The 15,591-nt window shown below is 42.9% G+C and overlaps 1 protein-coding gene across 3 annotated transcripts in view; it reads right to left on the bottom strand.

Annotated features, from left to right (window-relative positions):
* AIDA (axin interactor, dorsalization associated) overlaps positions 1-15,175 on the bottom strand; it is a 44,456-nt gene extending 29,281 nt beyond the window's left edge. For all 3 annotated transcript variants that reach the window (XM_063441429.1, XM_063441430.1, XM_063441431.1), the window contains exon 1: positions 15,058-15,175. In XM_063441429.1, the coding sequence (XP_063297499.1) occupies positions 15,058-15,164 (107 nt within the window). In that variant the 5' untranslated portion in view covers positions 15,165-15,175. The remainder of the gene's footprint in view (positions 1-15,057) is intronic.
* Positions 15,176-15,591: the final 416 nt, after the last annotated feature.

The raw sequence follows: 15,591 nt of genomic DNA, 5'->3' as shown, positions 1-15,591 counted from the left end.
ACAAAACAGCACAATTCTGCCCCAGCTCTTCGGCCAGCACACTTCTATTGAACAGAGTTACAGGCTGCAGCTGCCGACTGGAAGGACAACTTCCCCAGATCTCAGGCAGAGCAGGATTTGTATGCACTGGTGCTGCCTTAAGATGAAAGGAACCCATGTCCTAAAATAAATTCAGACAAGGCAAAGTGTTTAGAATCATCTTATGGCATTATTTGACTTTAATAAACACATTCATAAAATCACTCAGTCTGGTGGTTTGTTTAGGACTTCTCCAGAATTCATTGTTATATATACCCACCACACAATATGTATATGTGATATACCCATAGATAGGCAGAGAGAGAAATGGACAGACACCATATCGTCTCAGACACATCTTGAAAATAATCTATTTGAGAATTTACTTAAATCAGTCGGGAGTTTGAACAATATGATCCTCTCCCTTCAAATTATACACTAATTTTACTTGGCAAACACACAACAGATTAATACATACAAGAACATATTCACGTTTTTTCTGTGCACATTTTTTCCCCTTCAGTGGTTTTAACAACTTCATTTATAATGTCTGACTGTTCATCTGTGTGTATAGATCTGATCTTTCCTCCACATTCACATCCTGCAAAAAGACTCCACCTAAAAACAGCCAGAGAGTTTGGGTGGGAACCTGAATACTATTGCTTGAAACTGAAAGCGATCAGCTGGATTTCTAAAAGTATCTGGGATACGCTTACAGTGTAAGAAAATTGCTTTAGAAGATTTACTCTGTACATCGGACAGGGAGGAAACAGCCCTCCTCTACTATTTCTTCCACATCTTAATTTCTTCTATAACCCCAAAACAAAGGGCAGAACGCAGAGAAGGGTAGGCATCTTCTAGCATGGGGGGGAACAGAGGATGAGGAATAAAAAAAAAAAAATAAGTAATGAGAAAAGTTTGCTTTTTTCCCACGAGAAACTCACAGATAATCCTACTTACATTGCCTAAACAATTTAAGGTTTTGACAATTGGAAGCTGATAGAGTTGCAAACAGAGACATCATATGTCCCTAAAATAACCGTTACCATAACCTATGCAGCATGAGGGCAGAGACACAGAAATCTGAGCATGCGTATGTGATCGACCATTTACCCTAACTCCACTGTTACCATCACGTTGAACTTTGCAAGCACCTCCACATCATTGTCTGCTGTATGCAGGGATATATCCCAAACATGAATCCAGTTGGTTTTCATTGACAAGGAAATGGTACTGTGAGATTGTAAGACCCAAACCATGCGTGCTGATGGCCCAGGAAACAATTGCCCCTTGCCAGCCCTCCACTGACAGGGATACAGTTAATCAGCTGGGTTCCTGCCAACAATGTGAATTTATGCCAAAAAAAAAAAATGCTATCACTACTACAAATCTATTGCCACAGAAATCCTGCCAAGAGCAGAACAGTATCATAAGATTTGGACAAAACAAAAAGCATCACCAAATATATTCTGATTGTTAGCTTGCACACATGAAAGAAAGAAAAGATGGCCTTAAATTGGCCATGTTTTTTTTTACTTTCCTTGTGTTCCCACCATCTTTAAGAGACACTCCATTCTCTAAATAATTTTTCAAAATTACTTATTAAAAAATCACTCTTTAGTAGACAAACACTAAATGAAAAAACATTTATTCATTATGCACAAAAACACCATGCAAAAGCTGCAATTCTATTCTGTGCTGCATTTGCAAGCCCCCATCCCAGACTATCTGTTGCTGTCCAATCAAAGGCTTCCTAATGCAGCTCAATGAAAAGTATTTGCAAGGCAGGTGCTCTGGGCAATTGCTGCCCACTGATCTAAACAAACCAGGAAGTTGCAAGAACTGATGTCTGATTGAAAGTCAGGGGGTGTAACAAGATAAATTATAAAAGTAACAATTTCTATTGAAATCTGCAAGAGTGGGGCAGAGCCTAGCAGTCCAAACGTCTTTGGCAACAAAAAACAGTAATTTTACTTACCGTAAATTCCTTTTTTCTTAGTATAGTGGCAGTACTTACAAGTGGGGATGTTCCTTAGGATTCTGGACAAGAAGCTCCCCCTTCTTTAGAATTTAAATGCTGTGCTCCGCCTGCTGCCTCCATATAAGCTGTAACTCAGAGACACTCACCAGTAATACAAAAGAACCAAAACGGAGACCGAATGATGCATAGAATTTAATCTATTTGAAAGCGGAGGGAAAGCCAGTACTGCCACTATACTAAGAAAAAAGGAATTTACGGTAAGTAAAATTACTGTTTTTCCCTTCGTATAGTGGCAGTACTTACAAGTGGGATATAGCAAGACCCCTGCAAACAACAAAGGGTGGGAACTCAGCAGGCCACAGCTTGTAGCACCTTACGCCCAAAGCAGCTTCAGATGATGAGAATACGTCCAGCCTACAATGCTTGATAAAAGTATGTAAGGAAGACCAAGCAGCAGCTTTGCAGATGTCTGCAGGTGAGGCGGCTGCTCTTTCAGCCCAGGAGGTCGTCATAGCTCTAGAGGCACGAGCCTTTAAAGGGAAACTAAGGGGAATCCCTTTGGATTGATAAGCCAACCTGATTGTATACGTTAGCCATCAGGCCAAAGAGGGCCCTGAGACAGCACAACCCCTGTTAGCGCCATGAAAGAATACACATAGATCTAAGGATCTAATCCCTGAGTCATCTGAAGACAGATTTTCAGGGATCTTCTAACATCTAGGAGATGTCACATTCTTTCCAGATCCGACGTAGGAAAATGATAAAACCCCGGTAGGACAATAGGTTGGTAATCGCAGCACCAGAAAAAACCTTAGGCAAAAAAGAAGGCTTGGTGTGCAGGACCACCCAGTCGCGATGAAAAAGGTGAATTCCGGAGAGAAAGAGAGAGCTCGGATCACACCTACTCAACTAGCAGAGGCGATAGGCACCCGGAAAACCATCTTGAAAGTAAGAAACTTGATAGGAACCTCCAGTAAATGTTCAAATGGTGGTTCACAAAGGGCTCGAAGCACCAGACAGATCCCAAGTAGGGAAAGGTACTACTTAGGAGGCCTCTTAAGCCTTATGGACTTAAGAAATCTTAGAAAAAGCAGGTTTGAGGCAAAGCCCCGAACCAGGAAGTGATTTAGAGCTGAAATCTGGCCTCTGAGCGTAAAACTCCCAGGCCGGCTTCAAACCCATCTTGCAAAAAAGAAAGACTTTCCGGGATAGAGGCTTTGGCCGGATCCAACCTCGAAGTGAACACCAGGTTCTGAACTTCATCCAAACTCTGAAATAGATTTACGAAGTGGACCAGCGGACAGAAGACAGCAACACATCACATAAAGGTCAGAGAGACCATGGCCTTGAAGGATCACCCTTGCAGCAACCATGCAGTCAGGTGAAAAATATCCAGAGTTTCCACGGGGAGAGTCACATTCTCCAATATTTGAGAAGAGACTGGAGATGCCAACGTGAGATTGTCAAGTTTTCCACTTCCGAAAACCAACTCCTGTTCGGCCAGAAGGGCAGGACTGCCAATTACTTGCCTTCTTCATCTTACTTATGAACAATCCGTGGTATAAGAGCGACAGGAGGGAAAACATAAGCCATGTCGAAGGTCCAAGGTATCGATAGACCGTCTAGGACAACTGGGTACTCTCCTGAATGGAGAGAAGCAAAACATTGAACTTTCCTGTATCTCCTTGTGGCAAACAGGTCTATCTCCGGCCTGCCGAAGCGTGAACCCAGCGCCAAAAAATTTAGCTTGACAGTGCCCAGTCTGCCTGGGACCAAAGTCTACGGCTGAGGCCGTCTGAACTAATTTTAGAGACCCTCTGACCTGGGTAGCTGATATAGCGAGAAGATTCGCTTGAGCCCAAGACATATGAGGTAGCAGAGCTTTTGAAGAGCTTTTACCTTCGTGCCACCCTGGCGAAAAAAACCACTGTAGTGGCGTCGTCCGACTGAATCCTCATTGCCTGATTTGTGATGGCTGAACGGAAGGAAACCAGTGCCTTCCAAACCGCATTAATCCCTGAAACTTCAGGAAGCGCCTGACTCCACTCTGTTCCAAGACCCTGACGGAACTGAGAAGCTAGATGGGCGCCCCAACCCATCTGGGAGGCATATGTGGATATCATAAACCATTGTTTCTGAGCAAACGATAGGCCCTTTGGGATTTTGCTTCTGTTTTTCCACCAGTTCAGGAGTCCTTTCACCCTTTTGGATAGGTGGAAGGGAGAGTCTAGATCTCCCTGTTTTCGTGTCCATTGGGAAAGGATGTCCCATTGCAATGGTATTGCTTCTGCCTTTGCCCAAGCCACTGCTGGGATTGCAGAAGCGAGGAGGCCTAGAACCTCATAGCATCTCTGATTGAACTTAGGTTTTTATGCAGCTTTGATACGGCTTTTAAAATCCTCAATTGTTTCACTAATGGTAGAAAAAGAGAGAGGGACTGTGAATTTCCTCTAAGACCCAAGAACTCTAGACTTCGTGACGCCGTCAGCTTGGATTTTTCCAGGTTCAGGATCCAACCGTGATCTCTTAAAACCTTCATTGTAATCGTGAGATGAAGATTTAGCAGTTGTCTTTATTGGGCCTTCAGGAACCAAACGTCCAGGTATGGAACAATCGAGATACCTTTCAGACGTAAAACCACTGCTATGGATGCCAGGATTTCCGTAAAAGCTCGAAGAGCTGAGGACAGGCCAAAGGGAAGAGTTTAAATGTAAATGGAGAATCCTTCGCTTTCTTGAAACAAGAATGCTTGGGCACTTCCGGATTTGAACCCGGGACCTCTCGCACCTGAAGCGAGAATCATACCACTAGACCAACAAGCCAGTGTTGCTAGAACCGCAAACCTGAGAAACTTCCGGGAAGATTCTGAAACCGGTACATGGAGATAAGCATATTTAAACCAACTCTGCCATGTAATCTCCCTTTGTAAAATGTGTGTCAAAAGACAAAAAACGTTCCATACGGAACTTCTGTCATGGTAAGCAGGTGTTTACCAGTTTCCATCTGGTTTTTGAACCAGAAAAAAAGGCGTGAGTAAACTCCCTGAAATACCCAACGTTTGGGTACCTCTCTACCACATTTCTTAAAGAAAAAGAGAATTTGTTTACTCTTGATGGATAGCTTGACAGTAGGAAGGATGGACGTGGTTTCGATGAAACTTTATTCTGTAACCTTCTGAAATGGTTCTTGTAATCCACCTATGAAGCACTCTTTCCTAGTCTTGGGTGAAGAACCGAAGGCGTCCTCCCATTCTTATGGCGTCAAAACTTCCTCTTTTGTCATGCCTGTTGGATTCCTGTCAAGACCACTGGCTGTTTATTTGAGGTACATAGTTGGTCTCCCATACAAGTACTAACCAGGCCCGAGTCTGGATGGCTTCTGAGATCTGACGAGATCAGGGATTTTCAGGCTGGTATGGCCATAGGCCATCATGCTTTTGAAACCTGCAAAACCGCCCTGGTAACGAAAGGACCTCTGACCCTTGTACTGAAAACTTTAATATCCCTGGGTTCTTTAATCCAGAGGCAGGGCTTTCTTCGTATCAGACATCTGTCTAACAATGTCTTCCAAAGGAGTGCCAAAAAAAAATAAAAAATTTTTTGTTCCTTTCAAAGGGTAATTCACATAAGGATGCCTTAGACGCAGAGTCAGCTGTCCATGTTCGTAGCCAAAGAGCTCTTCTGGCTACTGACGACAAACCCATAATCCTCGCTGATAAACAAAGAAAACTCATCTTTCAGTAGGAACAAGAGATGGGAAGGATCTGTATCAGATTTCCCATAATGGAATCTTCCAGGGCTAGTAGCCAAACGCTCTGAGCTCTGAGGACCGCTGAACCTGCAAATTCAGCTCTGCACTGATATCCTGCGGCCTGGAATATTCTACTACACGAAGTTTCGGCCCGTTCGTCCATTGTGTCTTCAAGCCCTGAGACTTCGCCAATGGGTATAGTGGTTTTCTTTGATAGCTGGTCAATCTGAACATCCACTTAGGAAGATCTTCCCATTTTTTCTCCAGACTGTAGCTTGACTTGAACGTACGTCTTTCAAGATTCTTTCATTCTCTATGATGGAGATCCAAGATTTAAGGAGACATTGGGAAACCTTTAACCTTACCCTTGGTAGGTTCAGTTTCTTGTACCGCCGTCGTCACTTCTTTAATACATTTCTTCAGCTCTTCTGGTGGAAACCCCTCCTCCACACTTGAAGCCAGGCTGGAAATATCCGAAGGCGAAGAGACGTCAGACACAGAAGGAGATCTATTCCTCCTACGCTGTGTGGGCAGTTTCTCCCGAATAGCTTCAAATGTCTGGGACAAATTTTCCTGAAACCAGCCCAGGAAGGATGCCATATCAGTCTGCTCGGCTTTTACTAGCCGATCCGTTGCGCACTGATTGCATGTATTTTTGCGACATCCGTCAGGTAGAGGTAACGCACATTCCAGACAACATAAGTGCTTAGATTTACTTGTGGTGTTTGGAACAGAAGTTGACATCTTGTCTATATCTGTCTTATCTGGAGACATAGGACTTATTCTAGAAGCATGCATAAAATCAAAAGGTGAAAAAAAAGGAGAGTTCAATAGTTAAACCTCACCTTAAATCACCTAAGATCCGTGTAGGAGGGCAGGTGACACGGAGAACCAGAACTGTACACCCACCCTTGGGGTCAGGAAGGTCCTGCACAGCCATGTATCCAAATTTTAAATTTGGCGCCAAACACCGTTTCGCGCATGCTCAGTAGCGTGATTCTGTGTTTGGTGGAACGCAAAGCCTCCCGGGCGTGCGTTCCACCGCTGTGCGCATGCGTAATGAGCAATGAAGGAGAACCGCCTGGGAACTCCGTCAGAAAAAACCACAAAAGACAGTACCCGGTCACGTTCCGTAACGCGAACCCGGAAGTACTGTTGCCGCTCAGTTCCCGCCCGGGAAACTATCGGGCACTCACCTCCCGGTCAGCAACCTGTGCTGAACGCACCAAATCTCCACCTGCACTGTGGGGGAACCTGTCCGTCCCGTTGCCGGGACAAGAAGAACTGGTGAGTGTCTCTGAGTTACAGCTTATATGGAGGCAGCAGGCGGAGCACAGCATTTAAATTCTAAAGAAGGGGGAGCTTCTTGTCCAGAATCCTAAGGAACATCCCCACTTGTAAGTACTGCCACTATACGAAGGGAAAAACAGGGTGCTTTACCTGGCAATCGGCACTCACAGCCCGCAGCTTCCACTAATCATAACCGGGAGAGGTAGCTGCACCAGACGGTACCTTTCTCGGGCTCCTACGATGTCGGACTGGCACACTTGAGGCTTGTGGCCTACACGGGGCTGAATCACTGAGAGAAGGCCGCTCTCCGGGCTCTTAAGCAGAAGCTAGGACCACTGAAAATTGCTTCCCCCAACCCCTCCTGGACTAGCGGGGGTCATCCCGGTCCCCATCTATCAGCTCCACTCCCCTTGTTGACCGCAGGCAGACAATACTGCCAGAAACCAAGCACCAGCACTTATCCTCAAAAAGGCGGACGCGTCCTTTCCAAATGACACACGGCAGCAGGGTGCACCACACTAGAGCGACTGCTGAAGCACCTAGACAAGATTTTCAGATGGAGGTATGGGTAGAAGTGGCAACTAGGGGACAGAGGAGTGGACAGAGGCGAGCAGGAGAAGAGGCATGTGAGCCCCTGGTGGGCACAACCTCCAAACCAGCGTCCAAGCCTCACACACTAAGCCCACCTGGGCAGAGCGCCAAAATGGATTCCCTCCCAAAGCATCACCCACAGAGGTAGAAGCGCAGACCCCCACAAGAGACAACTGACCACCCAAAGCTTCTGTCACCTCCCATAGAGGAATGAGTTGGACTCAAATGAGAGACACCTGGTCAGTGGTACAAAGATGCAGGCCCCCAACAAGGTCCGGGGCTGGAGGGAGGTCACGCATAACCCCTACCCAGAATTGCCTCCAGAATGCCTCAAGAGTTTCCCGGCAACAGCTGGAGACTCTCACACTCTACCAAGCCAAGGCATTGTCTGACATCGACATACCACCCCGAGCGAATCACCAGCATCTCTCAAGGACAATTCTCTACGATGCTCCTTTGCTCCCATGCTGATGCTGCTGTTAATCTCATGTTGTAATTGATTTCCAAAGTGCATGCTTCTATCTGAATACACTATACAATAGGGTGTGTCGCTCCAGGGGTTAACCCCACTGGCAGCACTGCACAGGATCACCTGACTAGCTTACGTTATAACACATTTTATGTATCCGCACCACGCTTAATAACCAGCGGATCACTTTTATACCGTGCTTTATTCTTGCCTACACCAAAAGATAGCCATGCATTTCATTATCTATAATCTGGTATCTAGCCTGAGCTACACTGTATTATTCTCAAGCAACACAAGCTTAATCCACGTACCTCCTAAAGTATAAAAACAGTTTAGTGAATTTGGATGCCGGAGCCAGTAATCTCAGACGTGTATGTTTAGTATGTTCATCTCCCTGTTAAACCGGATTCTAACATAATATAAAATTGTGCATGTTTGCTCTAATATCCCAATTGTAAAGCACGATATGACGCTTGAGGATTACTGTTGGGGTAACTCAGGCTTGTATGTACCAATCTTATGCACAGCAAAAATATTAAAAAAAAAAAAAAAAAAACTGCAAGAGGATACACTCTTCAGCAAGCTAGAGTGCTTTAGGGACCAGAGTGTCCCTTTAACATTATGCTCTATCCTATCTTGCCACTTGTCTTTACTGATATGTATCTTTCCTTTCTTGGGTCGAAACCCTATAACTAGGCAGAGACATTTTGTTTCCCTTTGCTATTTGCCCTTCTGTGGGATTGACTTTACTGCTGGATTGAGGGTAAACTTGATTGGTAACTGAAACAGAACCTTGCTTCAGCTCCCATTGTCACACTTTGTGAAGTCCCTATTTTTTCCTATATATTTTATGAAAACAGTTTCCCTTAACTCCACTGATAACATCTCGTTGCATCTTGCAAGCACCTCCACATAATGCATGTTCATTATTGTCTGGCAACCTGATATGCTGTATGCAGAAACATATTACTATTCTATGGGAAAGCATTGGGTATTGGTTGAGATCATCAATTCTGATGAGGTCAGCCAAGGAGGCACATCAGAGGTGGAGCCAGCACTAACAGCCCACCCGGCGTTGGAAATAAGGTTTTTATTATTTTTTATTAGAGTTTTTATTTTTATTATATTTAACCCCTTAAGGACACATGACATGTGTGACATGTCATGATTCCTTTTATTCCAGAAGTTTGGTCCTTAAGGGGTTAAAGGGGTCAAGGTGAGTTTCGGGGGGGGGGGGGGGGGGGCAAAATTGTGTATTTAACACTATAGGGTCAGTAATACACATTTGTGTTTCTGATCCTAGTGTCCCTTTAAGTGACTAATCCTGTCATAGAGGATTGTTTGCTTAAGAAAGAGTTGTGGCAAATTACAAAATTCAGACTAATAAAATTATTTAAACATTGAAATGTAGGGAACTGAATTCTGAAAGACAAACATTGGTGGGGGGTGGAGGGAGCCAAGCTGTGACTGTAGCTAAATTAGAGGATTATTCCATATCAGGAAAGTTTACATATATTTTATCATTCAGACTTCAATTTGTTACTATAGCTCTGTTGTAGAATGTTTCCAACTAGTTTTGGCCCAACGTCTGAAATTCCGTTTTCAATTGACCACATTCTACCTGTAAAATTCAGAACCCCCATTACTGCAATTATTATATGAATACACAAATGAAATAAGGAAATCATTATTTGCATACCTGAAGGGGAATCAGGAACAGGCTGCAAAATATCTATCGAAACGAAATGTGAATCAGACAGCAAAACAAACTTTGCCAACCTATCTACAAAGAATACTCCAAATCTGCCTTAGTGGATGACCCGGGAGTCCTTCACGGCAAAATTTGCCAGTATTCAGGAAGATAAACAAAAGAACCAAGTACAAGTGGTCTCACTTTATGGTTTCAGAGCAATATACTATTCAGATTCTCAGACCTGGATGTAGATTTTCAATAGTGTAATAATTAAATCATGTAAACTTGTTTAGACAAGATGTGTAGAAAAAAAAAGAGAAAAGAGAACGGAAAGGACACTTCAGGCATCATAACTTGGTTCCAAAATAACTTATTATAGTAACGGAAGGTCCCGGGCACAGGCTTACCTTAAGGTGAAAAAAAATTATTAAACATTTTAACTCTAATGTGGCTGTCAGCTCTGCCCCTTCACTTACTGCCAATTTTTTAACCTATCACTGGCTCCCCCATTCTCAGCATAGAGTGAAAAAGTTCCATATCTTTTTCACTCTGTTTTGTGAATGGGGAGCTACTTCCTGATTGAAGCCTTGGACTGGAACGGAAATGTAGGGGCAATGCTGATGGGCATTAGACTAAAGACTTTGGGGTGCACCATAACAACCTCATTACAATTAAGTTGTTATGATGACCAGAGGTTTCCTTTAAAAATTGAACAAGAACACACTTCTACAGGCAGGATTACTTACCAACGTGAGATTCAAAGTGAACTTAAAGGGACACTATAGCCACCTGAACAACTTTAGCTTAATGAAGCAGTTTTGGTGTATAGAGCATGTCCCTGCAGCCTCACTGCTCAATCCTCTGCCATTTAGGAGTTAAATCCCTTTGTTTATGAACCCTAGTCACACCTCCCTGCATGTGACTTGCACAGCCTTCCATAAACACTTCCTGTAAAGAGAGCCCTATTTAGACTTTCTTTATTGCAAGTTCTGTTTAATTAAGATTTTCTTATCCCCTGCTATGTTAATAGCTTGCTAGACCCTGCAAGAGTCTCCTGTATGTGATTAAAGTTCAATTTAGAGATTGAAATACAATTATTTAAGGTAAATTACGTCTGTTTGAAAGTGAAAGTTTTTTTTTTCATGCAGGCTCTGTCAATCATAGCCAGGGGAGGTGTGGCTAGGGCTGCATAAACAGAAACAAAGTGATTTAACTCTTAAATGACAGTGAATTGAGCAGTGAAATTGCAGGGCAATGATCTATACACTAAAACTGCTTTATTTAGCTAAAGTAATTTAGGTGACTATAGTGTTCCTTTAAAATTTCCCCCAGTTAAAATATATACTGAGGCAACGTGAAATAAAATGAGGTTATGTTAAGTACATACATGGTGAGTCAAGGTGTAAGTTTCTGAGGGCTATAAAGCATACTTTTTATTGGGAAAATATAAATATGATGAAATTAAAAGGACATTGTAAGCACTATAACCATTTAAAGCAACACGGTCACCCCCATGAAAAATGAGTATTACATAAATATAGAAACTTTATGAAATATTCATTTTGACTGTGCTTTAATTTCACTGAAATTCCAACCCAGTCAAGAGATATACAGAGACAAAGGACTGTATTTAGACTCAGGGCAGAGTCTAAGTGTCAATCCCCACAGCTTTACCAGTAATGGCTGCAGGGAATTGGCAGTGTCTATGAAGGATACTGCAGTCTTGCAGGATCCTCCATAGACCTCAGTGATGTGTGAGCGAGAGTACAGCAGGGACATTGGGTCCCGGCGCTGAAGCTCCAGGAGCAGTGCCAGCAAGGGACAGGTTCAGGTAAGTAAATCTCAACTTACCTGCCCCCCCGGGCTACCAGAACCTCAGCTGCAATGCCATTGTTGGAGGTCTTTGCAAATTCAACAAAGTCCTTCAGATGGTGACAGTGCCGCTTTAATGTAAATTAATTGGCTGTAGTGTCTGAAGTGCCCTAGCACTGTCCCTCCATTCTGTGTTAGAAAATTTTTAAGCAGTTTAACACTGAATGACGGTATATATAAAAACAGCTTGCAAAAGCTGCAGATTTCATGCATGCAGTCTTTGTAAATCCTCCCCTCCTAACCCCGCCCAGACTTTCTGTGGCTGTCCAATCACGGACTTTCCAATGCAGCTCAATGAGAAGTCTTTGCAAGGCAGGTGCTCTGGGCTCCACTGTGCTAAACAGACAAGGAAGTAACAGGAATGTTTTTTTTGATTGACAGAAGTAAAGTGGCAGTGCTGATGGGTATTGGACTGAAGACTTTGTGGTTAAACCGTTCATTGACAGATAAACCCTTGAGGTAAGGTGGCACCTAGGAGTTGGATGCAGGGGTTTTTAATAAGGTTAATTTTTAACAGTGTCAATTTCTGTCCATTTAAAAGTAACAGTGCATCCACGGCAGTGTCAGTACTCCATTTATGGTGCATGTGGCAATCATGTTCTCTTGTGTGCAGCTTTTGCAAGCCCTCCCCTTCTAACCCAGCCCAGACATTATGTGGCTGTCCAATCACAGACTTCTAATGCAACTCAATGAGAAGTCTTTGCAAAGTAGATTCTGTGGGCAAACAGCCTGTTTCTTAAGTTTAGCTCCACTGAGCTAAACAGGAAATAACAGGACCATTTGTCTGACTGACTTCCAAGTGGGTGTAACAAAGTTAATTTATAAAAGTGCCAATTTCTACTGAAATCTGCACTTTTTGTAATACAACAAAAAAGAAAAAAAAAGGAGGAGGACACCCTCTTCATACATGAAGCACTTTAGAAAGTGCAAGTATTTTATAGGTCTGCAATGTCGATAAAAACAACACTGCAGGGTTATTTCATTTTAATAAGGGGACATTAAGCACCAAAATATTACACTTTAATATAGTGTTTTTGGTGTTTAGATGCTGTACGCTTTACACAGATAATGCAAAACAAGCTGTGACTTACTAGAAACACCACCTCCTTGAGACTTTCAATTCTTTGAAGGTCTTTACATTCAACAAGATATTGAGGATGCTAAATGCTGCTAAAGATGTTCACAGAGAAGGATTGGATTCACTGCTTCTCTATAAGAAGTATTGTATTGGCTGAGCATGGTGATTGCAAAGTGTGAGCCATTGGTTAACAATAATCTCATTGTAGGAGAAGCAGCATCTAGTAGACAGTAAATATTAAAGGTAAATATTGCAGTTTATGAAAACTGCAATAATACAACTTGCAGGGTTAAGGGTAGTGGGAGTTGGCACCCAGACCACTCCAATGGGCAGAAGTGGTCTGGGTGCCTGGAGTGTCCCTTTAATCCATACCCGGGCCACTTGATTAATGCGGATCAGGTAGGTTTCATCTCAGGGCGACAGTTATTCGAAAACACGAGATGTATTATTGACATGCTTTGGAAATTAGCACAGACCCAGACCTAATTTTATCCCTGGATGCGGAAAAGGCATTCGACCGCGTGAAATGTCCTTATATGTTTGAAGTCCTCAGACACTTCAACATCCCAGATGCCTTCTTTGCCACTGTACAAGCCATGTATACCAACGTCGCAGCGCAAATACAACTCATGTGCTCCTGTTGCAATACCTTCTCCCTGATTAATGAAACTCGGCAAGGCTGTCCTCTCTCCCCACTACTTTTTGTCCTGACACTAGAACCGCTCCTACAGACAATACGAGAACATCCTGCGATTACTGGGGTACTAATAGGCGGCCAACAATTTTTAGTTTCAGGATATGCGGACGATGTCCTGCTGACACTCACTAACCCCACGGAATTCATGCGGGCTTTGGTTCCGCTACTGGCAGAATATGGATGCCGAGAAGGAGCGCAGTAGGAATCAAGTCAGTCACAGAAGGGGTTTTTAACCACATCTGCACTACGGGAGAGGGGGCACTATAATGCAAAGAAAATAACTGTTTTTCTGGTACTATTGTTCCCTTTAATGCATTACAGTTTTATTTATTTTTTTACATACATATATATTTTCTGCAACCCTTTGATTATGAGAAATTCACAGAAGTTCTACTTCAAAAATATTTGAAGTCACTACACAAAACCCCAACATTATCCATATTTACTGCAACACCATTTTTTTTTTTTTTTTTTTAAAGGAATTTTTGTGGTGCACTTTAAATAAGGGTTACACTCTAGCATTATTTTTTAAAAAAAGTGTAATATTATTAATTAGTGTTAGAGATATATATATATATATACACACACACACACACAGTTAACTATAATGTGCAAAACTCTACAGGCTCCTTTATACTTCATATTATTCTCCAATATGCCTCTGGCTTTAAGAGGGTTAAACTTGCTGACTGTTCAAAAGACAGAGCAACATTATGCATAGCAATATATTCTTTTTCAGCACTTCATGAGGCAAGAAAACACACCTTATAAATGAAATATCACCAATTTTATAAGAAATACAGGCAAAGATGTAATGTATCTGTAGCCTCTGAACACATACTGTGCACCCTGATGCAGTGGCAAGACTGAGGAACCATAACATATAATTAGAATATATGAGTGAATGCAGCAATGAAAAAAATATGGAATTTCTTTCTATGGGCACTTTTTAATTTATAACACTAAATAAGTTACAGTAACATATATACAGTAATGCCCTGAAGATATAACCTGGGGTGCATTCGCTTAACAGTGAACTGAAGAGAACTGCGAACTAAACTGCAACAATTAGGCACAATATCCAAATCATGACTGTAACAGAACTGCAGATTTCTTACAAATCACCACTTCTTGCAATTCCATTTATTTTAATTCATAACAATTCAGAGTTTAGTGAATATGCCCCAGTTTTTAAATCACACACGCACATTTTAAACCTATCAGAGTAAAAACTTTGTGTGTGTGTGTGTGACTATTATTTATAAATCTCCGAAAAACATAACATTTATAAATGTTACTGTTACACACAGATCAGACCTATTATGGGTCACCAATGTTTAATTATATATATATATATATATATATATACACACACACACACACACAAATATTTTTTAACATATCTCACAAAAAAATAAAATAAAGTTTGTGTGTAATAATATGATTTATAAATCTCACATAAATATAAGCTGTATAAATGTTACATACATGCAGGTCACACCTATCCCAGCTCTCCAATATGTAATATTATTCACACACACACAGTGTGCAGGGGGACAGTAAGTGTGTATACTGAGAGCTCCCATGTTGCCCAGTGTGGGGTGGGTGAGCCACTTACATCTGGTACTCATCAATGGCCTCCACCAGTTGCCCCCAGGAGTCGAAGTCCGTGCCTTTGCTGAAGCTGGCATGCCATTTGTGCAGGGTCTTATTGATGTCACCCATGGCTGGGCACGTACTGCCCCACCCCCGGCACGGCTCTGGCTATCCGGACAACTCGCTCAGTGCCATCCGACACTGCAACCGGTTCCTCTGCTGCCCCTCCTCCGCGGCCAAGCCCATCACATCACATCGACGGACAGGAAGCCCCGCCGCCCATTCGCAGCCCCAGCCCTTCCCTTACTACCATTTGCGTTCCAAGCCTCCCTTCCACTTCTAACCACGCCCTCCACATGAATCGGTTGGCTCTCTCGCCCAAGCTCATTGGCTGGAGGCGGGCTCGTGGGGCCACGCCCACTTATAAATATAATTTCAACGGCCGCGCGTCGTTACCCCTGGCAACGGCTTTGTATGCTCTGGGCGGGGGATTCACCACGCATGCTCAGAGCGCTTTTGGCTGGAAGATGACGTCATTTAGAACCCGCAGACGGGT

This window comes from Pelobates fuscus, chromosome 2 (genome assembly GCF_036172605.1).
Source record: "Pelobates fuscus isolate aPelFus1 chromosome 2, aPelFus1.pri, whole genome shotgun sequence".
Taxonomy (NCBI): domain Eukaryota; kingdom Metazoa; phylum Chordata; class Amphibia; order Anura; family Pelobatidae; genus Pelobates; species Pelobates fuscus.
Note: the sequence above shows the minus strand (reverse complement) of the source record. Positions and strands in the feature narration are given on the sequence as shown.